General features: G+C 38.5%; 7 protein-coding genes across 8 annotated transcripts in view; 4 read left to right on the forward strand and 3 right to left on the reverse strand.

Annotated features, from left to right (window-relative positions):
* The window catches only part of LOC117786443 (bifunctional heparan sulfate N-deacetylase/N-sulfotransferase), a 94,077-nt gene extending 91,700 nt beyond the window's left edge, over nucleotides 1-2,377 (reverse strand). The window contains exon 1 of the mRNA XM_034624705.1: nucleotides 1,450-2,377. The gene's annotated coding sequence lies outside the window, so the exon portion shown is untranslated. The remainder of the gene's footprint in view (nucleotides 1-1,449) is intronic.
* A 553-nt stretch (nucleotides 2,378-2,930) lies between these two features.
* On the forward strand, nucleotides 2,931-9,472 carry LOC117788468 (vacuolar protein sorting-associated protein 8 homolog). The gene is given in 6 exon segments (XM_034627247.1): nucleotides 2,931-3,174; nucleotides 3,246-4,559; nucleotides 5,532-6,386; nucleotides 7,885-8,146; nucleotides 8,149-8,169; nucleotides 8,172-9,472. Coding segments are annotated over 6 exon segments (3,597 nt in total). The 5' UTR covers nucleotides 2,931-3,081; the 3' UTR covers nucleotides 9,224-9,472.
* A 447-nt stretch (nucleotides 9,473-9,919) lies between these two features.
* Nucleotides 9,920-13,384, reverse strand: LOC117788681 (regulator of MON1-CCZ1 complex). Its single transcript, XM_034627514.1, has 6 exons — nucleotides 13,191-13,384; nucleotides 12,653-13,130; nucleotides 12,196-12,597; nucleotides 11,876-12,134; nucleotides 10,215-10,819; nucleotides 9,920-10,151 (listed from the first exon to the last, which is right to left on the reverse strand). The coding sequence occupies exons 1-6, from the start codon at nucleotides 13,296-13,298 to the stop codon at nucleotides 10,072-10,074; spliced, it is 1,932 nt and encodes a 643-aa protein (XP_034483405.1). The 5' UTR covers nucleotides 13,299-13,384; the 3' UTR covers nucleotides 9,920-10,071.
* Nucleotides 13,385-13,828: 444 nt separating this feature from the next.
* Nucleotides 13,829-15,446, forward strand: LOC117787227 (gastrula zinc finger protein XlCGF46.1-like). The gene is made up of 2 exons (XM_034625696.1): nucleotides 13,829-14,400; nucleotides 14,553-15,446. Exons 1-2 carry the CDS (start codon nucleotides 13,963-13,965, stop codon nucleotides 15,297-15,299), a joined length of 1,185 nt encoding a protein of 394 aa, XP_034481587.1. The 5' UTR covers nucleotides 13,829-13,962; the 3' UTR covers nucleotides 15,300-15,446.
* Nucleotides 15,447-15,812: 366 nt separating this feature from the next.
* On the forward strand, nucleotides 15,813-17,614 carry LOC117788778 (zinc finger protein 37-like). The gene is made up of 2 exons (XM_034627645.1): nucleotides 15,813-16,440; nucleotides 16,492-17,614. The coding sequence occupies exons 1-2, from the start codon at nucleotides 16,015-16,017 to the stop codon at nucleotides 17,428-17,430; spliced, it is 1,365 nt and encodes a 454-aa protein (XP_034483536.1). The 5' UTR covers nucleotides 15,813-16,014; the 3' UTR covers nucleotides 17,431-17,614.
* Nucleotides 17,615-18,704: 1,090 nt separating this feature from the next.
* LOC117786984 (very long-chain specific acyl-CoA dehydrogenase, mitochondrial) lies at nucleotides 18,705-21,425 on the reverse strand. Its single transcript, XM_034625418.1, has 2 exons — nucleotides 20,767-21,425; nucleotides 18,705-20,170 (listed from the first exon to the last, which is right to left on the reverse strand). The coding sequence occupies exons 1-2, from the start codon at nucleotides 21,319-21,321 to the stop codon at nucleotides 18,833-18,835; spliced, it is 1,893 nt and encodes a 630-aa protein (XP_034481309.1). The 5' UTR covers nucleotides 21,322-21,425; the 3' UTR covers nucleotides 18,705-18,832.
* Nucleotides 21,426-21,869: 444 nt separating this feature from the next.
* On the forward strand, nucleotides 21,870-24,009 carry LOC117788606 (zinc finger protein 660-like). Of its 2 annotated transcripts, XM_034627412.1 has the most exons (3): nucleotides 21,870-22,406; nucleotides 22,464-22,490; nucleotides 22,546-24,009. In XM_034627412.1, exons 1-3 carry the CDS (start codon nucleotides 21,975-21,977, stop codon nucleotides 23,356-23,358), a joined length of 1,272 nt encoding a protein of 423 aa, XP_034483303.1. In that variant the 5' UTR covers nucleotides 21,870-21,974; the 3' UTR covers nucleotides 23,359-24,009. The 2 variants fall into 2 exon arrangements, with proteins under 2 accessions (XP_034483303.1, XP_034483302.1); XM_034627411.1 differs by having other exon boundaries at nucleotides 21,870-22,490.
* Nucleotides 24,010-25,358: the final 1,349 nt, after the last annotated feature.

The following is a 25,358-nucleotide window of genomic DNA, read 5'->3' on the forward strand; positions in this document are numbered from 1 at the left end:
AGCTACAGAATTTATCAGTCATTTACAATTAATTAATTTTTCATTATAGTACTTATGATGACTTCTGAGTAATAAACCATTATTCTACTGTAAAGGAGGAAACCCTAGCTTGAAGAGTTCTTTCTTAAGTTCTGTTATTCTAATGTCATGATAATAAAAGCGGATTTCAGGACAATAGACCATAAAGATCATTTAAGACTCAATTCAGCTAAGAATAGACATAGAAAAACAATTATGGGACTTTTTTGTTGATCTGAAAAGCAGCAGGTAAATAGAAAAAAATCTATTCACATGTAAGGATCACATACAGCATAATTCTCTCGACCTTTCTGTGGTTGCTTAGCGTATTTTTGAATAGAAGAAATTATACTTAAAAAAATAAATACCAAAAAAATATTTATGAATGAATGGGAAAATTCTGGAACTACTACTTGAAGACTGGGAATGTTTAAAATTTTACCATACATATTTTTTTCAAGTAAAAATATAAATTTTAATTTTTATTATTTGATTTTAATTAAATTTCCTTTTCATGAATCATATTTCTTGTTTATAAGCACAAGTAAAATTTGATTAGACTAATGAATTTTTTAGAAATTTAAATTAATCACTATTTAAAAAATTTTTAGCATTCTTGAAACACTTATTTCTGTTGCTAAGCCATTGACAAATTTATAGGAATCAAGTTTATAAAGGGTATAAAAATGTGGAAAAACTAGCGACTCCGACAAGTTAAAAGAGAATGACAGCAGACAGATAGAGAAGCTTAGAAAGGTGGGGCAAGAGAGGACATTGAGCGGGAGAGGGGAAGGGCGAGGGGGATGGAGAGAAGAGATGGAGAGGGGAGACATGCAGTAACTGTCGCCGTGTGTACAAATGCTCCAGAAATGTCATTAACTTGCTTTGCTTTTGATGTTGTTGCGATTGTTGTTCTTGTTGTTGTTGTAGTTGTCTTATCTCAACAAACGTAAAACGACACTGCAACAACGCGCATTGCTCTCTGTCTCTCTCGCTCTTTCTTATTCTGTGTGTGGAAAATTACCTGAAAAGACGCCGCATTTGGTTTACTAATTGATAACTTCATATTTATAAGTGTGTGTGTGTCTCTCTCTTGGGCTCTAGCTGGTAAAAAGTAATTAACTATGTAAATTTTGACACTAGGCGGCAAAGCAAAGGGACACTTACATACTAGTGGTATTCCTAAAACAGATTAAGCTAAGCTTAAATTTAAATTTGGATATTAGCTGTTCCTAATTGCTCTATACAAAAAATTCTTTTTCAAGAACCGAAATATGAAACATTTCTAAAACAATAAAATAATTTTTAATTTATTAATCTGCATTTGTCTGCAGCTGATTAAGATTTGCTTAAATAAAATCAAATTCTAATCAGATTCTGTTGCAGGAATATCCTTACTAATTAAATATATGTTTGATTGTATTAGCTTACCTGTCGCATCTATGTATCAATCAGTGCATTTATTTACACGCACATGTAGAACTCGCACATACATTCACACATGCATGCAACTGCATTCTGGCGTCCCTTTCCCGCCTACGCAACACATGCAGTAACAGCAGTAACAGCAGAGAGAGGAAACAAAAACACAAACGTGTTGCGCTCAGCTGGCCTTGCAGCGAATGAGCAGCACAAAACACAGAAGCAAAAAGTTATCGTTCTGTTATTGTTGTTGTTGCTAGTTGAATGTATTTGGCACGTGAAACGACATCGGCATGCGGCTCTTTTATTGTTATTGTTGCTCTGCTGCTTCTGCTTCTTCTTATTATAGTTGTTGTTTGCATTTTTTGTTAAATATTTGCACATAAATACTTTTGGATTTGCATTTGTTTACGTCACTGCACCAATACACTCACACTTTCAGTTGTGTGACGCGCGTACGCGTGTGTGTGTGCGTGTGGAGCCAAAAACACAAACAAACAACAGCAACAAAGCGCAAGAAATGACAAACAACAAATTCACCGATGACACAAACTAAACAGCATTTATTTATAATCGCTTTTGCCTTGTTGTAATTATAAAAAGCATAAGTTTATAGGCCCTGCATTTTATTTTGGCAGCCTCTTTGTTGTTTCTCTGCTCTTCTCCCTTCTTCTATTTCTCTCCTTTTTTTTAGGAGACAAACGCGATTCATGCAAAAATCGAAATTTCCACGGCCGTTGGCAACGCGCGTTGTTGCTTCATCTTCCGGTGGACTCAACACGCACTGCCCCACACTCTTGTTGCCCACGGGCGTCAATTATTATTGTTGTTTCACGCACATTTCACTGCTAAGTTATGCATTTAATTAATTTTTATGTTCAATCACGAAACAACAGACCGCAACCTTGCCGTATGCAACTCGTCACGAGGAAGATTAAAATGAAACTGTTGGAACAGCAGCTGTTGCTGTTACGTCTAACAGCATGTACACCCCACTGTTAAGTGCAATAACATGACTGATTTACTGTTAGTTGAACTGGTTCAGCTACTTTTTGAAAATGTCGCTCTCCAATTGAAAAATAAAATCTGTTTGCAAGTTATTGCTAACTATCGAAATATTCAGAGAACATAAAGAAAGACGAACAAAATGGAGCGTGCGGCTAAAGAGCGTTTGTTGACCTGACCTCTCAGCTGATAAAACTGTTACCAGTACTGTTTAGAGGAAAACTGGCTATTTCTGAACGGAGATCATCTACATTTGATTTGGCGCGCACCTTAATATAGTTTAAGAAAAAATATAAATAGCAAAAAATTTCTGAATGTGTTTTTCAAAATAGCCAGATTAATTAAATATATATCCAGCAATTTTTGAAAATAGCCAGAACTAGCTTTAAAATAGTTAAGTTAGCCGCAGTGCTAACAGAGCTGTTAACATGCTGTTATTTTGCAAGTATCGATATAATAATATTTATTGCACAATACCGCCGGCATTTCGTACATCGATATTTGCAGAATTGTAAGAGCGTTATCGATAAAATGGTGGGCGTTCATTGATAAAAATTAAGAACAATAAAAAGTTGTAGAAAATTAACTTTAAGGGCAATTTTGAGCGGATAAAAAGTAAGCGCTAGGCTGAGCAGCATGGCGGAGTTGAAGGCACCGTCGCTGCAATCGCTGCTGGAATCGGATCGCGGCTCCACGGACAGTTTGCAACTTGATTTCGAATTCGAAGACGTGAGTATGAAAATGCCAATAAATAAAAGAATATGCGAAATTAAATAGTTTAATTTGATTTTGTGTGTAAGTTGGATGATGTGGAGTTTGCCATACCGCCGACAGATGTGCTGCCCACGCTGGAGACGGTGCTCAGTGAATTCGAGGCGGATTCGGATGTTGCCTCCGAACTGGGAGTTCCGGTGCCGCGAGCGACGCCAACGCCCTCTATCGGCGAGGATTGTGGCGTGCGTGCGGATGGCAGGGGCGGGGGTGGCTCTGGTTCCATAATGCGTTACACTCTGCTGCATGGCATTTCGGCCCAGCTGACATCGGCGGCGGAGCGTGTGAATGCGGGAGCAGCCAGTTCCTGTGCCGTGGCAGCTTACATAGCTGTGGGCACCTCACATGGACACATACTGAACTTTGATGTCACCCAAACACTGCGCTGGGCACACCAGGATAAGCACAGTCAAGGCGCTGTTTCCAGTCTGGCTTTCAATGCGGATTCCACGAGATTATTAGCGGGATTCGCTAGAGGATTGGTTACGATGATAGACACACAGTCGGGTGATGTGCTCCGGGAACTGTTTGACGTCATTACACCCAATACGGGTGTGCTGCACGTCAAGTGGACGTCACGCTCCTCGCTGGCTCTGTGTGCGGATGCGGGCGGATCTGTTTGGTCGCTCAGCTTCACCCGTAAGCTGGGCATACGTGGCTGCAGCTCACGTTGCCTGTTCTCCGGTGCTCGTGGCGAGGTCTGCGCCGTGGAGCCGCTCATCATGGATGTGCAGGGACGTCATGAACTGGATCAGTACTGTATAGTAGCTCTCGCCACGCTCTCCAAGTACTTCATAGTGACTGTGCGTCCACGTTTGCGTGTCATCAAATACCATGCACTCCAAGGACCACAGGATTGTCTGCCACTGCTCGCCTGGCATCTGGTGCTGATCCAGGCGGCGGATACAAGTCGTTCCGTTGATCCCGTCATTGTCGTTGGACGCGGCAATCAACTGTTCTTTCATCAGCTGTTTGTGGCCAATGGACGCATCACTTTGCTGTATCTGCGTCATGTGCAGCTGCAGAGCAGCCTCCTCTCCGCCCACTGGCTGGGTCCCAAGTGTGTCGCCTCGCTGGACACCTCGGAGATTCTACATTTGGTGGATGTACGCTCTAGCCGGGAACTGGAGTGCATGGATATGGCCAATGCCGGTCTGGTCTATGGTTCCGCCCAGTTCAAGGGTCTTGCCACTGGTGGTAATGTGTCACCCGCCTTCGCCTTGGCCGGCACCAATGCCTGCTACAATTCCGTCGTCTCGAGAGGCACACAGCTCTATGTCCTCGGTGCCAGATCCCTGCACATCATTGGCGTGCGCACCTGGTCGGAACGCATCAGCTACTTGGTGAGTAGAATTCTTGAACAGATTACAGATTACCAACTAATCTACTGTATTATTTACTATTAACTCGTGTGAATGCCAAAATATAATTTCAATAATTTCGAAATCAAAAACTATTTATAAAAAAAGCATGAAATGGAAATAGAAACCAAAAATTTCCAAATTTATGATAAAACAATATTTTTATTTACACTTTTTTTTATCGTAAACATCGTAAAAATTTTTATTAAAAATATATAATCTTTTATATTTAACTTCTTAATTTAAAAAAAGTACCAAAATAAATATTTTCAAGTTTTTGATAATTATTTTTAAATGCGCATTTAATTATTTTTATTAAAAAGCACTAATTACAAAACTTTAATTTACAAAAAATTTGATACAAAACGTATAGAATAACTTCTATTTAAAAAAGTTAATAAAAATTTAACCTCTGTTTTTTAAATAAGAATTATAACTTATTTTAATATTTTTCTATCCCCCCAAAAATTCCTGTGAATTATAAAGAATCGTGCGATTTTTTGAATAAAATATTCTTGATTTCGACATTTTCTAGTGTTTTCACTTTTAAATATTGTTACTCAAAATTTTTTAATTTTTCGTTCATATAAATTTTATTCAAAAACTAGAGAACCAAAGTAATTTTTAATTTTTATTATAAAGTTATAAAAAAATATGTTTCGATTTTTATAATATAAATTTAATCTCCATAATTATTCAATAAATTTTGTATACCCATCAGACAATAGGAACTTTGTATGTTTTATTTTATATAATAAAAATAATTACTTTTTAATAATAACTTATTTTAATTTATTCAGACTTTTTCTAATTATTTTTCTTTCAATATTTTGCCCCCAAATATTAATCTCCTAATTATATTTCTCGAGTTTTTCTTTTATTCGTATCTAAATCTTCTTTTTCAATTAAATTTTTACACTTAAATAATATAAATCATATTTTGCATCTTCACAGGTGAAGAACCATCGTTGGCAGGAGGCTTGTCAACTGGCCCTCGATGGCTATGTCGCCTCCACGGATCGTCCACGTAAGCGTGCCCAGGCCAAGGAGCGCATCATAATGCTCTTCAAGGAATACATTGCAAATTCGGCGAGAGCACCCGATTACTGTCTGGGTGCCATTGTGAATTGCCTGATAACAATTGGGGAGTTGGAGCTGCTGTGGACGCAGCTCTGGGAGAGATTACACAACAACACGGAGCTGTTTCTGCAGCACATCTCGGAGCACATTGAGCAGGAGCACATACACAGTGTTAATCCGGTCATATCACAGGCTCTGGTCGATTACTGGCTACAACATTCGCCCGCCAAGCTGGAGCAGCTGATCCTGAAGCTGGACTGGATGTGTTTGGATCTGAATCAGGTGCTCAAGGCCGTGAAGCGTCATCAGTTGTATCGGGCACAGCTTTATCTCAATGCCTGCGCCTTGAATGACTACACGGCCGCACTGACAGAGCTGCTGCTGATCCTGACACCCGAGCAAACGGATCTGGGCAACTGTCTGCTGGTCTATGTGTCCAGTTGCTTGGCTGGCAGACGTTATCCCAGCGGCGATATACCCGCGGAGCAGGTGCATCAGGTCAAGCACGATGTGCTGCGTTGTCTCACCTCCCAGCACTCCACGGACCGTCCGGCGGATGAGATGCCCTATCCATATCTGCGATCGCTGCTAAAATTCGACACACGGGAGACTTTAAATGTCATCTCGCTGGCATTCCAGGAGCGTGAGTTCAGCAACGAACTGGGTTACTCCCACCGCAAGAGGATCATCTATCTGCTGCTCGAAATTATGACGCCCGAAAATGCAACGGTAAGTGGAATCTTTGCAGGATTAACTATAAATTATTTAAGAGCAGGAAATAGTTTGAATTTTAATTTGAAAATCCATCTTTTACAATTATTTGTTGACCTTTTATCAAATTATGTCACAGTTTGCTAAATTTTTTTTTTTAATTTTCGATATTCCAACTGTTATTTTTTATGCTTTTCCACTCAAAAGGAATAAAATGTTTTAAACATATTTAATTAAATTTTTTATACAGAATGAGATTTAATATTTTTTCATATTTCAAAATACCGAAGGGTACCACGATTTAGAGAAAATGATTTTTTTTACAAAATTAATTAAATTTTAATGCAGATTCATTTTAGAGGTCATATAATGATCAAAATGGCATTCCGCTTAAAAATCAATACAATTTTGACAAAGTTATGGTAGTTTGAAATTAGTAATACTCTGAATCTAACAGAATCAGTCAAAATCTGTCAGATTTTACATGATTTTTTTTACAGAAAATGGAAAGGTATCAAAAAATTGATACTTTGAAAAAAAAAAATCTGAAAATGATTTTATTTATTATTTAATAAAATTTTTATTCAGTTCACAAAGAAGTATACAAAAAAAAACCAGATTTTTATAAAAAACACATAAAATAAAATTGATTTTTAAAAAATTTTTATTTTTAAATTTTCGTATTCTGAGCAATTTTATTAAGATGTTAAATAGTGATTGAAATTGCGCAATTATTTCATAAAATTCCGTTTAGAAGTATACAAAAAAATAACAGAATTTTATAAAACAAAAACTGAAAATTATAGTGATTTTTAAATGTATTGATTTATAAATTTTCGTATTCTGAGTAATACTTTTCGACATTCGTAAAAGAAATAAAAATTTGAAAATGGAGTAGTATTATTAAGAGATTAAATTAAGATTGAAATTGTGTAATTATTTCATAAAATTTGTCTTTAGTCGTTTTTTAATGGTTAGATAAAATTATATTTTTAATTATACCCGTTACTTAAAAAATAAGAAAAGGGTATATTTTATTTATTTATTTATTTAAAATTGTGTTCGTTGGAATGTTTGTAACAGGGAGATATCAGAGACTATAAGAGATTGAGATACCAAAATTGGCAGACAGATTTCTATAGATTGTTTTAAATTTTTGACACGCCCCCTCAAATCACAAAAACCCACCACTCCCACAGTTTTTAAGATAATACAGTTTTTATGGTAATTAACGTTATCTATTAATATTATCTATAATCTCACTTAACTGCAGTAAGATCGAACAAGTAGAACGGTAGGAATAGCTAACCAAAGTTATTAACAAAGTTATTATTTCAATACAATCACCTAAAAGTATGCAGTAGTTTTTCTTTGGTAGTAATTTCTTTAAAGTACTTTTATATATATTAAAATAAGTACTTGTTTTTAATTTATTGTGATAAAAATGATATCGTTATTATAACTGAATCTTTTTCAACTGACTAATATACTTTGCCATTTGTTTTTCCTTTTGCAGTGGGCGGAAATTGGTTGCCTGTTGAACTTTATAGCCCAGCAGATCTCGACGCAGTGTCTGCCGCGGGACAAGCAGCTGCTGGAGCGAGTGCTGAGCTACCTGGCGCCAACGAGGTGCCAAGCAGGAGCGCGAGCAGCCTCCAGCAATTGCGGACATCAGCAGCGAGAGGAGGCAGACTGCTCTCCAGCTTTACCTCGAGTATCTGAGGAGCCTAGAGCGTGCCAGCTTGTGGTATATCTGCTGGAGATAATGATTTATGTCAGGCGCGGCATGAGACCATGTTTGCTGTCATGTGGCGGCAAGAGCGAGAGAGCTGTCTACAGCGGATCAATGCAGACGACAGCAATTGCTGCATTATCCGGACAAGATTGAGGAACTGCTGCAGCTGCTCAGCTGCCAGAAATCCCTGTTGTTTCGGCTGCTGCAGTGTCTGCATGAGAGACAGACCAAATTGCAGCCCATGCAGATGGAGTTACTCCTAGAACTCTGCTGTCAATTGGAAACAGCGGATAAGGTGCTGGAGTTTCTAACAAACAGCACAGGTTATCGTTTGGACAAGGCCATTGAGATTGTGGAGCGACATGAGCTGAAACGTGCCGTCATCTATCTCTACGAGCAGCAGGAGAGCTATGCGAAAGCCTTTGATCTGTCCATGGAGCTGCTGCGCACAGCCGACAAGGATGTCGCTGTCCAGGAGGCAAAGAAAATGGCCGAACTCTTGGCGAGATCAGCTCGCACATTGCCGGAACAGCAGCTGGAGCGTTGTTGGTTCACCTTGTTGCAATATATACTGGCGCAGCAGGAGTTGCAATCGATAACCAAGTCCATGTTGCACGAGGCATCACAGCACATTGATCTGCATAATCTTGTCCAGCTCATTATGAATACGCACAATGTATCCAGCAGTTTTGGCGACATCAAAGATCTGCTAATGAGCATGTTGATCAGTTCGCGACAGCAGACGGAAGCGTTGCGTGATGCAGCCGATGTTCTGTGCCAGAATCTGCACACGGAGTTCGCCAGGCAGCGTCATCTGGCCAGTCGTGGTCTTTGGGTGACCAGCATGCGTTGCATTCTCTGCCGGCAGCGACTGTACGATCAGACGCAGGTCATTGTCTTGGGTGCCTGTGGACATGCGTTTCATCAGCATTGTCTTGAAGACGCCACAGCAACTCAACTTGCACAGTGTCCACGCTGTGCTGTCGCCTTGCCGTCTCAGCAGGATGCAGTGCAGCCTCTTCACTTGCCCTGTCCCAGTCAGCATTTGTTAAACGGCACTAGAAACTCCCAGGAGCTGGGCACACTGCAATTAAAGGCACCTCCTCGACGCTTTTGCTAAATTATCTACTCGACTTTTATGTACATATATGTATTCCATATGTAAAGCCATTCCTTGTATTTATTGTAAACTCTCTATTTTTGCGTTGTGTATAAGTAAAACAAGTGCTTGTCAAGTATTATTGCTAATCCTCTAGAGATCTGTCAAGATCTCCAATTAACTTAACTAAATTGTAGTTGAAAAAGCAGTCGAAAGTAAATTATTTGTATACATGTTCACAATTAAATTCCCTTAAATGGATTCACAAAATTTGTTTTGTTCATGAGTAAAGTGTAATCTTTAAAAATAGGGAAAATAAATTATTACAATTCCACATATATACATTTATTTGTAAAATCAACATGCGCAATTTCAATAAATGAGCAATTGAAAATATTATTTATTATTGTTCAATAAAAATTAATAAAAATCATTTTTCACTACTAAAGCAGATAGTAAAAAGAAATAGATGAATGGTATTTTAAACTATTTTATTCCAATTTTTTCCTAAAGCAAACTTATTGTTTATAAATAAAAAAATTCTTAAATAATGGAAATTTAAGAACTCAAAATTAAAATATATATCTGCGTAATATTTTCAAGTTGCTATTTCAATAATACAATTATTTGATTAAATACTAAAATATAAAATAATTGGCAAATTTGAAAATTATTTATTTAAAATAGTATTCGATATGCGAAAAGAAAAACAATTAATTTTCCAACAAAATTGTTTTATGTTTTGTTTGTTTGCCTAACTGATTAATATTTTCTTTAGATTAATTTACAAACTTAAACTATTTATAGACTCCAGTGTGAATATTCCGATTATTAGCTAAATCACAAAATTAACTCGAAAGTCAAAGAAATCAGTTGATCTGTATTTTAATGGGACTATCCGAAGGGAAAGTATTATTATAATGCTGTATAAACTCGGTGCACTGTTCAGCTGTAATTTAAAAGGAATATTAATATGCAAATCAAGTAGAATTATTATTAAATAATTGCGAACCTTTGGGAAACGCCAGCGTCTCGTACATGCGTAGATTGCGCATTTGGAAGAATCTGTAGACGCTGTGAAAGATGAGATCATCTTGGGTTTTATGCGCGGCCTCCAGGAACTTGCGCGCTGGCACCTTCTCTAGCCCCAAAGAGTTTTTGGCCAGACGCAGTGCATCAATGACCTTGCCCTGACCCAGCATCACCTCTATAATAATCTCATGTGCCTGAATTTTGCCCAACATATCGATGGCAACCTGTGGAATGGCCGAGTTCACATCGGAATGCGCCAAAAGAAAACATGCCACAGCTTTGGATTCCTGCACCATGGAATAACTGACCAAACGACGCAGTGTATCAAAGCTGCGATTGCGTATTAATTCACTGATGATCATCTTGCTCAGCTCCTCCTGGGCGGAGATGTTGTACTTGTTCAAGGATTGCAGATACAACATCAGCACAGATTCCGTATACGGACGTTCCGCAATTGTTTGTAGAATCTGCACCATGTCCGACTGCTCAATGAGCACAATGGGCGGAGCAACGTGTTTGGTGATTGTGGTCTTTACATTCGAAGGCTGCGCCGTCTGATTCTGCAACTCCAACTGCACCCAGGAGCTGTTGAGGAGAAAAGAGTGAGTAAAATCGAATTTTTTAAGTGAGTAGATTTTGATGCAGAGTCAAAGAAGAGGCAAAATTATAACCAAAATGATATTCCGCATGCAAATCGGTCAAGTTTTGACAAAGTTATGGGATTTGGAAGTTTTTGAGTAAGTGTCAAGGGTCAAGTCAATGAAAAGTCGGGATAAAATAGACAGTGATAGGGAAAAAATCGAATTTTTTAAATTAATAATATTTTGATGCAGAATCAAAGTAGAGGCCAAAAAATGATCAAAATGATATTCTGCATGAAAATCGGTCAAGTTTTGGCAAAGTTATGGAAGTTTGAAGTTTTTGAGTGAGGGTCAAGGGGCAAGTTAAGGGGACACCACGGATAAATTAGACAGTGATAGGGAAAAAAATCGAATTTTTTAAATAATTAACATTTTAATGCAGAATCAAAATAGAGGCCAAAAATTGATCAAAATGATATTCCGCATGAAAATCGGTCAAGTTTTGACAAAGTTATGGAAGTTTGAAGTTTATGAGTGAAGGTCAAGGGGCAAGTCAAGAGGATACTACGGATAAAATAGACAGTGATAGGGAAAAAAATCGAAATTTTTAAGTTAATAATATTTTGATGCAGAATCAAATTAGGGACAAAATAATGACCAAAACGGTATTCCACATGAAAATCGGTCAAGTTTTGGCAAAGTTATGGGACTTGGAAGTTTTTGAGTAAGTGTCCAGGGTCAAGTCAATGAAAAGTCGGAATAAAATAGACAGTGATAGGGAAAAATCAAATTTTTTAAATTAATAATATTTTGATTCAGAATAAAAATAGAGGCCAAATTATGATCAAAATGATATTCCGCATGAAAATCGGTCAAGTTTTGACAAAGTTATGGAAGTTTTAAGTTTTTTAAAAATTGTCAAGGGGTATGTATGGAAAGTACGGATTTTAAATAGATTCCTAGTTGTGTTTTTCTAATTTAAGTATTCGTATTCTTATAATTATTTGTGGAAATTGTGTAAATGGGAAATTATAAAAAGTGTTATTTTTGTTATACTTACGCATAGATCTTGTTGATCTTGTCGAAGATGGTCTCCAGCACTGGGAGCAGTGTGCCCTTGTACTGTTCATCAATCAGTTGTTGCAACACCTTGAGCAGCATCTGCTTGCCACTGCAACGTTGCAGCAGAAACTCCGTGAGTCGAATGCGATCCGAGATTAGATGACAGAGTGGTTCAATGGCCAGATTCAGATACCACATGCAGCCCAACTTGGCATCGATGACAATGTTTGGCTGGAACAGCACCCAGTGAGTGGAATCTACAGAAGATTGGAGATTTAATTGAGCTGGATATGGTTTAGTTTAAATCTCAGTACATACAAAGTTCGCACTGCAGGATTTGTCCATCTGGCGACAGCGAGGGCAGCTTGAGACTAAAGGGTTTGATGGAACGACCCGGTGTAATGGGTGCATGATAGGTCACCTCATTAATCACCTCCCCGCTGAGAGCAATGTCAAAGAGCAGCGATGTGGCTGTCGCCTGATGATGCACTACAATCAAATTGTCCACAGTGTTGATGGCAAATCGAGCCTGAGTCGAGGGAATGCTGAGACGTAGGACGTGGCATTTACGTGGCGCCAGACCAGGACCATTTAACAGATGCACCTCCACCTCCATCAAGCCCGTGCTGCTGTTCGCCTCCAGTATGAGCACGGCCAGCACGCCGTAGACTCTGCCAAGCGTGACTCTGCTCTCGAGCACCTCACGACCCGGATTCCCCACTGGAAACAAAGACATGTGATAAATCTATATACAAACAAAACTTGGATTACTCACAGTCCACCTTGGGCAGCTTGGTGATGACCTTCTGCTTGACAAGCACTGGGATTAGGGTGTTGCCCTCCTTGGTGCATAATAGTGCCACATTGGCGTCACAGCACCAGGCGAACCACAGGATACTAATGCTCAATGCCTTCACGGATCTCACTTGACGCTTCTCCGGCAGTATTTGAAAGATCTCCACACCCGTGTTGGATATGAGTGCCAGCTCGCGATTGTGCACCCAAACGAAGCCATAGATAACCGTCTTCACCTGGTGTGTGATGATGTCCTGCAACATGGGCTGCTCTCCTTGAAAGCACACAAATTCCACAGCATTTTCCTTGCGCTGCACGGCCAGAACTTGATTGTCGGGTGAGAATTTAATAGAACGTATTGCACCACCTCGATCATTCATGCAAAACGATATGACAGTGTCCTCCACTGGTCCCTTGACCACCACGCCAGTTGCACCACCCGAACGTACTGCAAGAATCTAGAAGAAAAGAAAATCCTAGAGAGAATTCATATACGCAAGCTGTTAATTAATCCCCACCTGCTTGTTGGAGTCGTCGAAGAAGACATTGGTCAGCTGACTGGCGGCATCGAAGCGTATGCAATTGTTGGACAGCTCAATGTAATGTATTCCATTTGTTTTTTCCATTGTTTCGAGTGCATGCAACAAATTCTCTAAAATTATCCACCCACAATTCGAGCAGTGTTGGAAAGCGTCAAACGATTAATTCATTTGTGACAGTGCTGTCAGTGCTTGGGCACAGTGCTGTCAGCTTGGCTTAGTTAATGCTAGATTTAGCATAGTTTTGTGAATGCTTTAAAGTTTTAATGTAATAAGATATAAAACAAAATTCTAGCTAGTCTCGTGCATTCAATTTTAATTAATTACTCTTCTTTTAGCATATCTGGAATTAATTTTCTTTAAGTTTTGCTCATTTATTTTTGGCCAGACCATTTAATTTAAGTGCTCCAGTTTATTTTCAATCTTAAAATTTTTATATATGTTCTAAGACTAAAAAAAGCGGAAAAGCATAGTGCATAAAAAAGGACAAAACTCCGGCTGCTTACCGCCAGCGACTTTTTCTAGCTGTTGCGACAGCACTGTTCTGAGCAGCTGATTCACGCAAAAACATAAATAAACGAGCACAAGTGCTGGAAAGTGTCAACAGATGAGTTCATTTCGGCACAACAGATGATTGTAATTTTTGCACACTAGTCTGAAAAGCTGTTTTGCGCATAAACAAATAACAATTCTCTTGCACACTGTGCAACAAAGTGGATTTTTAATAATAAAACATTGTGGAAACGCTTAAATGACGAGTTTACCCAAGTGCCGAGTGTGCATTTGCTCACTGGCTGCAGAAGCTGAGTTTTATGATATGCGAAAGTTGCCCAGATTGGCGCACAAGTTTGTCACCTGCACGGATTTATCATTTTCGGAGGAGGAGCGTCTGCCAAGTGAACTCTGCCAGGGTTGCCATGATCAGCTGGAGCGCCTGTATGCATTTCGGGCCAGGTGCATTGCAGCCGACACCAAATGGCGCATGGAAATCCTGGCATTCTGCGAGGACACGGAATCCATTGAGGATAATGAGCAGCTAAAAAGCACGGATGAAATAACAGAACTGGAAACAAATGCTCCTAAGGCAGCTGCGATTACAGAGCTGCAACCTGCTCATGAAGAAGCTCCAGTGGCAGCTGAGAATATAACACAAATTCCAACAGTCAACCCGGAAAATATTTCTGAAGAGGTGAGACTTCAAATAAAATAAAAAAATTTAACTTTTTTGACCAAGACTGCAAAGCTGTTCTGAACCGAACCTTATGTTTATTAAACTTTAACAACTATACAATTTTAACTAGTTTTCTTTAAATAAAATTTAATTGGAATTCTCCTTTCTAGGTTCCACCACAATCAAAGAGCATCTACAAGTGCGACATTTGTGCCACACAGTTCCTGGAGGAGCATCGTCTGCAGGCGCACAAGCGTCAACATGGACTCATGCCATATCCCTGCCCTGAGCCAGATTGTGATCGTGGCTATAGCCATAAGAATACTTTAAGTGTACACATGCGCAAGTGCCACAAACTGGGCAAGGAGCACAAGTCGCATGTTTGCGAATTCTGTGGCAAGACCTTTGATACCATGTGGCGACTGAAGAATCATCGTTTTACGCACAAGGACAAATCGGAGCTGCCGTATGTGTGTGAAGATGCGGAATGCGGCAGACGCTTCTCCAGCAAGCAGCTGTTAAAGGTGCACATGATGCGACATGCCGGGATTAAGAATTATAGATGCACCTATTGTGGAGTGCAGAAGACAACGCGAACTGAGCTCAAGATTCATCTGAATTATCACACGCTGGAGCGCACTTATTGCTGCCGCATCTGCTCCAAGGTGTGCAACAGTTCCAGTAATCTCAATTTGCATATGCGCACCGTTCACGAGCGCTCCAAGAATTATCCCTGCACCTACTGCGATCGTAGCTTTAATCAGCCATCACTACGGAAACAACACGAGCTCATTCATACCGGAGAGAAGCCTCACGAGTGCGAGGAGTGTGGCCGACACTTTAGGCAGAAGGCCGCTCTTCGCACTCATCGCAAGATACATGAACGGGAAATCCCCCCAACTCAGGCTCAATGCTAACTCCTTCTGTAAATGATGTGTACGCATACTGCAATTAACAGTCATTTTACAGAGAATCGCTGTCATTGTAAATTAAAGTTTCGGTTAAGCATTTCTAGCCTGTGGCATACATTTATTTTTAAAGAATATAAATATTTAAGACTACTATACTATTGCAGTTGTAATTTGTGACGTATAATTAAAAGTCGGGGGAACATGAAAGTTGAGAAGTGTAAGGAATTCGGGTAGGCGGTGACACAGGGTGATTATTTGAGTGGTTGTGCTTCCCTTATATAGCGTTTTCTTGTTTCGCCGCCTACTGTGACTCAAAAGTTTATTTGGAATTTAACAGGCCTCCTTTGATGTGATTTAATTTTTTTAAAATTCATTTAGTCCGTTAAATTATATATTGACCCAATATAAACTTCTTATTTGTTTGCTGGTTATTTCTCTGCTTATTAGAGCGAAATTCCAATGTTTTTTTTAATTGAATATATTTTTTGTTGTTTGCTTTTCTAATTTTATAATTTTTAGCTGAACTTTAAAGTTGACTAACATTGCCAAGTTTAACAGTGCATTTAACAGTCGCTTTACAGCTGTTCGCTTGCCGTCGCAATGTTATCGAAAAGCGATGTAAGATGCACAGCTGATTTGCAGAAGTAAACAAACAAACGGCTGCTTTTAAGTTGGGCAAATAATTTATTTTCAGCTTAAATTAAGTTTAATCCCTAGCTGGATGATGTCAGTTTTAGATGCAGCCAAGTGTCGAGTGTGCACTTGTTCCCTAGCTGCAGCAGATGTTTGCTACGACATGCGGCAATTACCCAAATTGGCGCACAAGTTTGTCACCTGCACAAATCTAAACATTTTGGAGGAGGAGCGTCTGCCAAGTAAACTCTGCCAGGTGTGTCACGATCAGCTGGAGCTGCTTTATGCATTTCGCGGCAGGTGCATTGCAGCTGATGCGCAATGGCGCTTGGAATTGGAGGATATTAATACCCATGACAACCTGAAGATGCTGGAGGATCGGGAAACTGTTCTAGAAGCTGTCGTAGAGCTACAGGAATGCAGTTTAAACAGTGTCAGCAAGAGGCGTACAAGACAACAAAGCAAAGAGGCTAAAAGAGAGCTAGAGCAAACTGAAATCTCAACGGAGGAGCCGGTAAGTTCCTGATATTATGTCCAAATATACGTTAATTCTTCTCACTTCTAGCATTTGTTGTCCAAGTCAACAACAACCAGCTACAAATGCGACATCTGCGACACGCGCTTCTTGGTGGAGCATCGTCTGCTGGCGCACAAGCGACAGCATGAGGGATTAATGCCATATCCCTGCACTGAGATTGGCTGTGATCGGGCCTTCAATCGATTGCACTGTCTGTCGGAGCACCTGAAGCAACATGCGGGCAACAGTAGCTGGTTTAGCTGCGAGCAAGAGGGCTGCCACAAGAGTTATCGCCACAAGCCCACGTTGATGATGCACATGAGAAGAAGCCACAAATTGGGACCCGAATTAAAGTCGCACGTTTGTGAATTCTGTGGCAAGGTGTTCAATTCAACGGCTGTGTTGAACGATCATCGCTATACGCACAAGGACAAGTCGGAGCTGCCACATGCCTGTCCAGAATCCGACTGCCCGCGTCGTTTCTCCAGCAAGGAGAAGCTAAAGGTGCATCTGCTGCGTCACGCGGGAATCAAGAACTTTAGCTGTCCCTATTGTGGCATGCGCAAGACCACAAGGAATGAGCTGAAGATTCACATGAACTATCATACGCTGGAGCGCACTTGGCCCTGTCGCTTCTGCTCCAAGGTGTGCAACAGTTCCGGCAATCTCAAGATGCATGTGCGCACAGTGCATGAGCGTGCCCGGGATTATGCCTGCAGCTACTGCGAGCGCAGCTTTGCCAAGCCGGATACCCGCAAATACCACGAGATGACGCACACCGGCGAGAAGCCGCACGAGTGCGAGGAATGTGGCAAGAGATTCACACAACCTGCGGCTTTACGCACTCATCGCAAGATTCACGAGAGACAACGCAAGCAAACGGATGATAAATTGGGAGTCTATACGGTTGTGATTACGCCGTCCACTGAAACAGCTGCTCTAGAGGCTGTGCCACAGCAAAGTGACTGTACAAAAGACTCAACTTGAGTATATGATATATATTTTTGACTTATAGTAAATGAAACCAAAGATAAAAGATTTGTAATCAAATTTCCAATCAAAATACTGAAAGAGTTTACAGATAGCTTAGCTTATCAGACTACAAAATACACTCAAGCTTCGCTATAGTCAACCTTTGTATTACAAAAAGCTCACTATTTATTAAGAATTGATTTTAAAAGTTTTTTTTTAAGTTGCTTGACAAAAGTCCAAAAAAAAACAATTATTGTTCCATAATTCAATTAATTTATAATTCACTACAGTGAAGCTCAACTGTATTACTCAATGTCATTTTATGTCACATTTGTTATCTTCCAAAGCTCAAAGTTTTAGTTAACATTTAAATTTGTCTAATTTTCTAAAAACGTTTTTCAAAATTCAATTATATGTGACACTGCGAGTTCATTTTAGCGAAGCTGAACTGTATGAACATTTCATTGGTACTTGTCACATTTATTTTAATCTTTGACAGTCTAAAGTCCTAGTTTAATTTTTTGAAAATGTGTTATTCAGAAATTTTTTACGAAATGTTCTTCTGAATTTCTGTTCCCATCTGAATTCACAATATTTTAATCTACAATTTATTACTATTTGACGTCACATATTTTTTTTGAAACTTGAAACTTCAAAATACCTATTGAAATTTAAATTTTTCCAATTTTTTAAAAACGTTTTTCAAATATTACACAAAAAAATTCAATTTTCTGTGACATTAAATTTCAAATTTAGCGAAGTTCAACTCTATGCACATTGAATTGATATTTGACGTCACTTTATTTTAATCTTGCAAAGTGTAAAGTCCTAATTTAATTTTTTGAAAATGTGTTTTTAGAAAACTATCACAAAATTCGTTGTGATTTTCTGTTCCCATGCGAATTTACTGCATTCAAATTTACAATTCATTGCTATTTGACGTCACATGGTTTTTCTAATCTCCCAAAGTTCAAAGTACCAATTGAAATATAAATTGTTTTAATTTTTTAAAATCGTTTTTCAAAAATTACACAAAAAAAACAAATTTCTGTGACAATTAATTTTCACTTTAGCGAAGCTCAACTTTATATATGTATATGACCATTTGATTGATATTTGACGTCATTTAATTTTATTTTAATCTTTCACAGTGCAAAGTCCTAATTCAAATTTAAAACGTGTTATTTAGAATTTTATCACAAAATTCGTTGTGATTTTCTGTTCTGCTATTTGACGTCACATTGTTTTTCTAATCTCCCAAAGTTCAAAGTACCAATTGAAATTGAAATTGTTTTAATTTTCTAAAAACATTTTATTTCAAAAATTCGACACAAAAGGTAATCAAAACTTGGCATAATTCGCTATAGGTTGGACTTTAATCTTACTTACTAAAAATAGTGATTATTTAGCTAAGAATTCAATTCAAATCGATGGGACCAGTTGAATGGACTCCCTCCTCATCGAAGATCTTTTGTGAGATCTTTTGAATCATCTTCTTTTCGGTTTGCAGTTGACCCGATGAGGCCTTCTTCAAATGTTGGATAACTCGTTCGGATGCCTGCAGTGAAAGGGCTTTGGTTAAGTTAAGTTCATGCTCCGCTGTGGGCAGATTAAGTTGAGCAGCTCTCGAGGATCGGGAAAGTGTGGCAATCATGGCATAAATGTCAATAGAAGCATTTGCCAAATGATTCAACACAATTTGTTCGTTGATTATATTCTTATTGTACTTCATGAGCACCGCTTCGGTTGTTCTACCAAAGAGATCTATGCAGACAGCGGCATTCTTGGCATATTCCTTCATTTCCGGCACCACAAAGGCACTCAGATCGGTGCCACCGAGTCCAATTGTGGAGGTGGCACGCTTGGAAGCCTCTCTGAAAATGAAACCCAAATTCGAAGCTGGATTTCTAAATGCTCGCTGCAATTCCTTCAAATGATTGCCGGCGTATTGAATGCCGGAGAGCGCGACAAACAGGCGTAGAATCTCGCTGGTGCCCTCAAAAATTCTGAAGATGCGCAAATCTCGCATAACACGCTCCAAGCCCGTCTCCTTCATGAATCCCATGCCGCCCAGAATTTGTATAGCCTCATCACACACAGTCCAAGCCGATTCCGATGAATAAATCTTTGAAATGGCCGTCTCCAAGTGATAATCCTGACTGCCAGAATCCATATTCTGGGAAATCATAAATGCCATCGATTCTGTGGCATATTGTAGTATATTCATTTGTGCTATTTTATCCTGTATAGTATCAAAATTCTTGATCTTTTGACCAAACTGTGTACGATTGTTGGCATGTGCGGTGGCAATCTCGATGCACTTCTTCATCGTGCCCGACAATGTGGCTCCCATGCCAAAGCGTCCATTGTTCAGAATATTTACAGCCACCTTGAACCCTTCTCCCTCCTTGCCCAGCACATTCTCAATGGGTATTTTGCAATCCTCAAAGTAAACTTCAGCTGTGTTGGAGGCTTTGATGCCCATCTTCTTCTCGGGAGCACCATTTGTGACACCTCCAAAGGAACGTTCCACAATAAAGGCGGTTACTTTATCCTTCTTTTCACCCGTCTTCTTATCAATTTGTTCGGTTTGGGCAAACACTGTCATGACATCCGCCAAGCCTCCGTTTGAGATCCAGATTTTGGAACCATTTAAGATATAGTGTTTACCATCTGCAGTCTTAACTGCTCTGGAGCGTATGGAGTTGGCATCCGAGCCAGAACTGGGCTCGGTCAGAGCAAAGGCAGCGTAGACCTAAAGAAAATTCAAAAATCAATTTTACAAATTTGATAAGTAGTATAAAAAAAGAATACAAAAGTAAGAGCCGAATTTACAGAATCAAAAATAAGGACAGAAAAGCAAGATTTCTGTTAAAGTAGTTAATTATTATTTTATTTATTGACTTTTTAGTAACATTTCTTTAATTTAATTTTCAGGCATGTTCCAGACATAAAAAATAAGCCGAAAATCAACCAAAGACTGACTTTTTTTTGATTGGATTTTGGTTGGCTTGAATTTCTGGAATACCCCTAATAAACTCTATTTGCAAAAAATCGACCGAGTTCTTAAAAACTAATTTTTAGTTCGGCATAATATTTTTTTCTAATTTTAAAATTGCTGATAACATTTAGCCTTATTTTTTCTTTCACTTATTTTGTTAGATTTCTTAGACTTTTTTTATTTAGGCTTTCTAATTTTTTGTTTTGTTATGTTCCTAAATTTTAATTCTTAACTTTTTATGCTTCCTAGTTTTGTTTTTCCAATTTTACTTATAAAATTGTGAGATTCTGAATATTATTTGTCGAAATTATAATGGAATATTTTTAATTAAAATAATAATAAAATAATACCTCTTCAGCGGCCACTTTGGGTAGATATTTCTCCTTTTGCTCTGGGGTGCCATAGAGCAGAATTCCCTTGAAGCCGATGCTCTGATGAGCACCCAGAGTAATTCCCAGTCCCAGATCATGAGCACCCACAATTTGACAGAGTCTCGCGTACTGTGTGTTGTTCATTCCCAGGCCACCATAATCGTTGGGCACCTGGATTCCCATGCCGCCGAGTTCCCACAATGCCTTCAAGGTCTCGGGATCGATGACAGAGTTCTCATCATTCCTCGCCGCGTTGTTCACATCGGTGAAGAAACGCTGGAAGGGATCGAGCAAACTGTTGGCCGTCTCCTTCTGTTCCAGGGTCAAGACATCGGGATAGGGGAACACTTGCTTTGTCACCAGACTGCCACGAAATATGTTGGCCATAAAAGATTCATTATCTCTTTTTGGCTCCTTGGCCACATCGTGCTCCGTTTTCACTTTGGGTGCAGCTGTAGCCGAAGCTGAATATAATCGATTTTTGCAAACATCAAAAATTAGTTTGCGCGTTCCGTAATTATTTAATTTCAACATTTTCTACTCTTTAGACTCTCGTTTAATGAACTTTGTACCCAAACCACGACGTAAACAACAATGATTGCAATGCGGGGGTGACCTGTTACAGCAACCAGTGCTGCCACCAGGTGCAAAGGCTGCCACCCTGCAAAATTTCCCGATCTGGCTTGATTTTTTGTACTTGAAAAAAAGTACATTTCCGAAATTGGGTGTTTTTCATTTTTGTACTTAATTTCGGATTTAAGTATTGTTCCCGAGGGCTCACGAACTTCAAACCTCTATTAAACTTTTAATCTTAATGCTGTCTAATTTCTAAATTTTAATTTTCATCAAATAATTAATCTTTTTCTTGAGTTTTTTGCATTTTTAAATTTGCAATTTTTATCAGTGCTGACGTTGCTCCTCATTGGCAAGTTGCTCCTCACTAAACTTTAACATTATTATGTAAATGTATAATTACAGAGTCTGTACAGTAACAGTTGTAACATTAACATTATTTTTATTAACAGTTTCTTATTGTTATTGCTGTTATTGCTGTTGACTTATCGATAGGCATTCAATGCACAGCTGATTCGCGCGTAAAGAAATGCTGTTGTTGAATTTTGGTCGCTGGTTGACCAACATTTTTTGTTATTATTAAACAAATTATTCTAATTTAATTATCAGACTCGATGGCTACATTTACCAAGTGTCGAGTGTGCACCTGTGTATTGGATGCAACCGTCGGCAGTTACAACATGCTGCAATTGCCGTTGGTGGCTCACAAATTTCTTTCCTGCACAAATTTAACCATTTCGGAGGAAGAGCGTCTGCCAAGCGAGCTCTGCCAGGTGTGCTATGATCAACTGGAGCAACTTTATGCCTTTCGGGCAAAGTGCATTGCGGCCGATACAAAGTGGCGCATGCTAAACTTGGCAAATCTTCAGGGTAATAAAGTCGCTTGGGATTCCGAGGCAGCTAAAGTTGTGGAGTTGGATAAAAAGCAGAGAAATATACAAAACAAAAGAACCAAATGTGATAGACAGCAAGCGGCAGTCTTAGAAATTGAGCGGGTTGAGGCAGATGAGGAAGATGAGGAGGATTTGGATGGGGAACAGGATCAGGTAAGCTTCAAGGAAACACCTGTATTTACATATTTACATAAATATACTTATTTGCAGCATCAAGATGAAGAGGATCAAGAACAGGTGAGTCACTAGACCACAATGGTATTCACATATTCATAAATAACCGTACTTGCAGGATTCAATAGGCATCTACAAATGTGATAATTGCGGCGCCCAGTTTCTGGATGAGCAGCGTCTCTTGACCCACAAACGCAGACATGGACAGATGCCATATCCCTGCACGGAACCAGGCTGTGATCGTGGCTATAGCCACAAGCATACATTAACCCTACACATGCGCAAGTGCCACAAATTGGGCAAGGAGCACAAGTCGCATATTTGCGAATACTGTGGCAAGGTATTCGATACCATGTCTCAGCTGAGGAGTCATCGTTATACGCACAAGGACAAATCGGAGCTGCCTTATGCCTGCGAGGAGGCTGAGTGTGGCAGGCGCTTCTCCAGTAAGCAGCTGCTCAAGGTGCATATGATGCGACATGCCGGGATAAAGAATTATAGATGCAGCTATTGTGGAGTGCAGAAGACAACGCGAACTGAGCTAAAGATTCATCTGAATTATCACACACTGGAGCGCACTTACAGCTGTCGCTTCTGCTCCAAGGTGTGCTATAGTTCCAGCAATCTGAACAAGCACATGCGCACCATACACGAGCGGGCGAGAAACTACGCCTGTTCCTACTGCGAACGCTCCTTCACCCAACTGGCCATCTGCAAGCAGCATGAGCTCATCCACACCGGCGAGAAGCCTCATGAATGCGAGGAATGTGGCAGACACTTCAGACAAAAGGCGGCACTACGCACACATTACAAGGTTCACAGACGTCAAAGGGATTTGGATGAATCCTTTGAATCTGTTGTAATTGAATCAGTTGCTGATGAGGATATCTGCAATGTGGCAGAAGAGCTGGAAGCGATTGACTACGAATAACTAGAAAATTTATTATAACAAGTTCTGTGGTTTCGACTAATTTTTATTGTTTTGTATTTTTATTTTAATTGTATAGTTTTAGTTAGTTTACTTTCAATCTGTATATAGAACTCCACCGTCTTAAGGACTATTCTCATGTTCTTTTTCAACCAGATAGTCATAGCATTGTTTAATAAGAATAGGCAATACAAAAATAGGTGTCCTTTCAGAAACGAAATTTAAAAAACCATTTTGTATAATGTATTTTGTATGAATTACTCGAAAGTCCTTTAGAGGATGATGTTGAAACTAATATAAATTAATAGAGTTCGTCCTGCCAAACTTAGCAAACTATATACTGATGATTTGCGCAAGGATATGGCAAACTTATACGTAATTTTCGAAAAAGGACATTCTGTTTAATAGCTCTTATTCCTCTGCATCCTTTAAAATTTCACAAGGATAACTTTTTTTGTACTCACAGGGGGCAGGACTATCGAACTGCATTCAAGGATTTTGAGCATCCTTCAAAAAAATTGTCTTCAAATTTTTACAGGGTTAGGTATAGAAAACTTGGCATAAAAACAGAAAAACTCCTGTAGCTCCGTCATTTGATCTGGTTGAATCTGTTGTCTGTGGAAGCCTTTTAGTCAGGGCTATCGGTGGACCAAAGGACATTCAAATCGTTCTGTTACTTTAGAAATTATCAAGGATTTTGTGTGTTTCAGTGTTTCAAGTGTTTGATCCTTAGATGACCCCATAATTTTTTTAAGCCGATCGATAGAGTAAACTCTATCGGATCTATTCTGATCCTAACTAGACATGTCCTGTCAAAATCTACAAGGATTGGAGTATGCTACGAGTAATTTTGTGAGCTGGTATAAATTTTTTTAAGAAAAATATTTTAATAATAATATTTATATTATCTGTCATCGTCCTGAAATCGTCCTTTTTAAATGAAGCACACGTTTTTTTTTGGATTCAGAATGTAAATAGCAATATATTTTTTAAAATCATATTTTCAACTAAAACAAAAATGTACAATGATTAAATTAATTAATTATAGATAACAGCATTGGCCGTTGCTGATGCTAAATCTAAAATACAAAATTGCTAAATTGTAAATGCTTGGAAATTGTTTGTTTTTGTGTATATCGTAGTATGTGTGTATGCAGTGTTATTTTTTATATTGAGTTAATGCTGTAGTATGTAAATGATATGATGTTTTCTACTTGAAGTTTATAGAGATAGAGAGCTGAGAGCTGATAGCTGTAATTCGGGTGTATTACATACGACGACGAGTATATATTGTATATATTGTATATGTATTTTTCATGCAGTATAATAAATAATTCTGTGTTTTTAAAATCGTTGTAAATATTTCATTCCTGTAAGCATAAATTCATTTGCTGTATAAATACATACAGTTAGTCAAGAAACTGTTTGGACAAAATACAAATTTAAATATTTGTTTTTTGTAGTTTTTAAAATAGTTAAAAACAAAATTAATATAATAAGAAGTAGAATAAAAATTGTTATTTAAATTTTGTCAAAACATTTCCTTGACTGACTGTATATGTGTATGTGTGCCATTATATGATTTTTGGGTACATTTGTTGGGCATGTTTCCTATTTGTTTAAGAACTTGAAGTAAATTTCTTTCATTTCTTTTCTGATAATTTTCGACAATTTGTATTGTTTTTTTTATACATTTTTGGAAAATGTTAAAGTACATAAGAACATAAGAATATAGCATATTTAGGCTAAATATCACCCACGATTAAATCGCTGTTTAACACTATATAAAAACTAGATTTATAATACATGCTTGTTGTATGTAAAAAATCTGTTCGCACTATTTTACAATATTCAGACATAAACCAAAAGACACAAATCGAGACTACGCTAACTCTAAGCTAGCATTATAATATAAATATATTATGCATAAATCTAATTGTGTATATATATATATATTCTATATACTATATATATGTATATGCTTAGATTCTATGTTGTTTTTT

Source organism: Drosophila innubila (assembly GCF_004354385.1).
Source record: "Drosophila innubila isolate TH190305 chromosome 3L unlocalized genomic scaffold, UK_Dinn_1.0 0_D_3L, whole genome shotgun sequence".
Taxonomy (NCBI): domain Eukaryota; kingdom Metazoa; phylum Arthropoda; class Insecta; order Diptera; family Drosophilidae; genus Drosophila; species Drosophila innubila.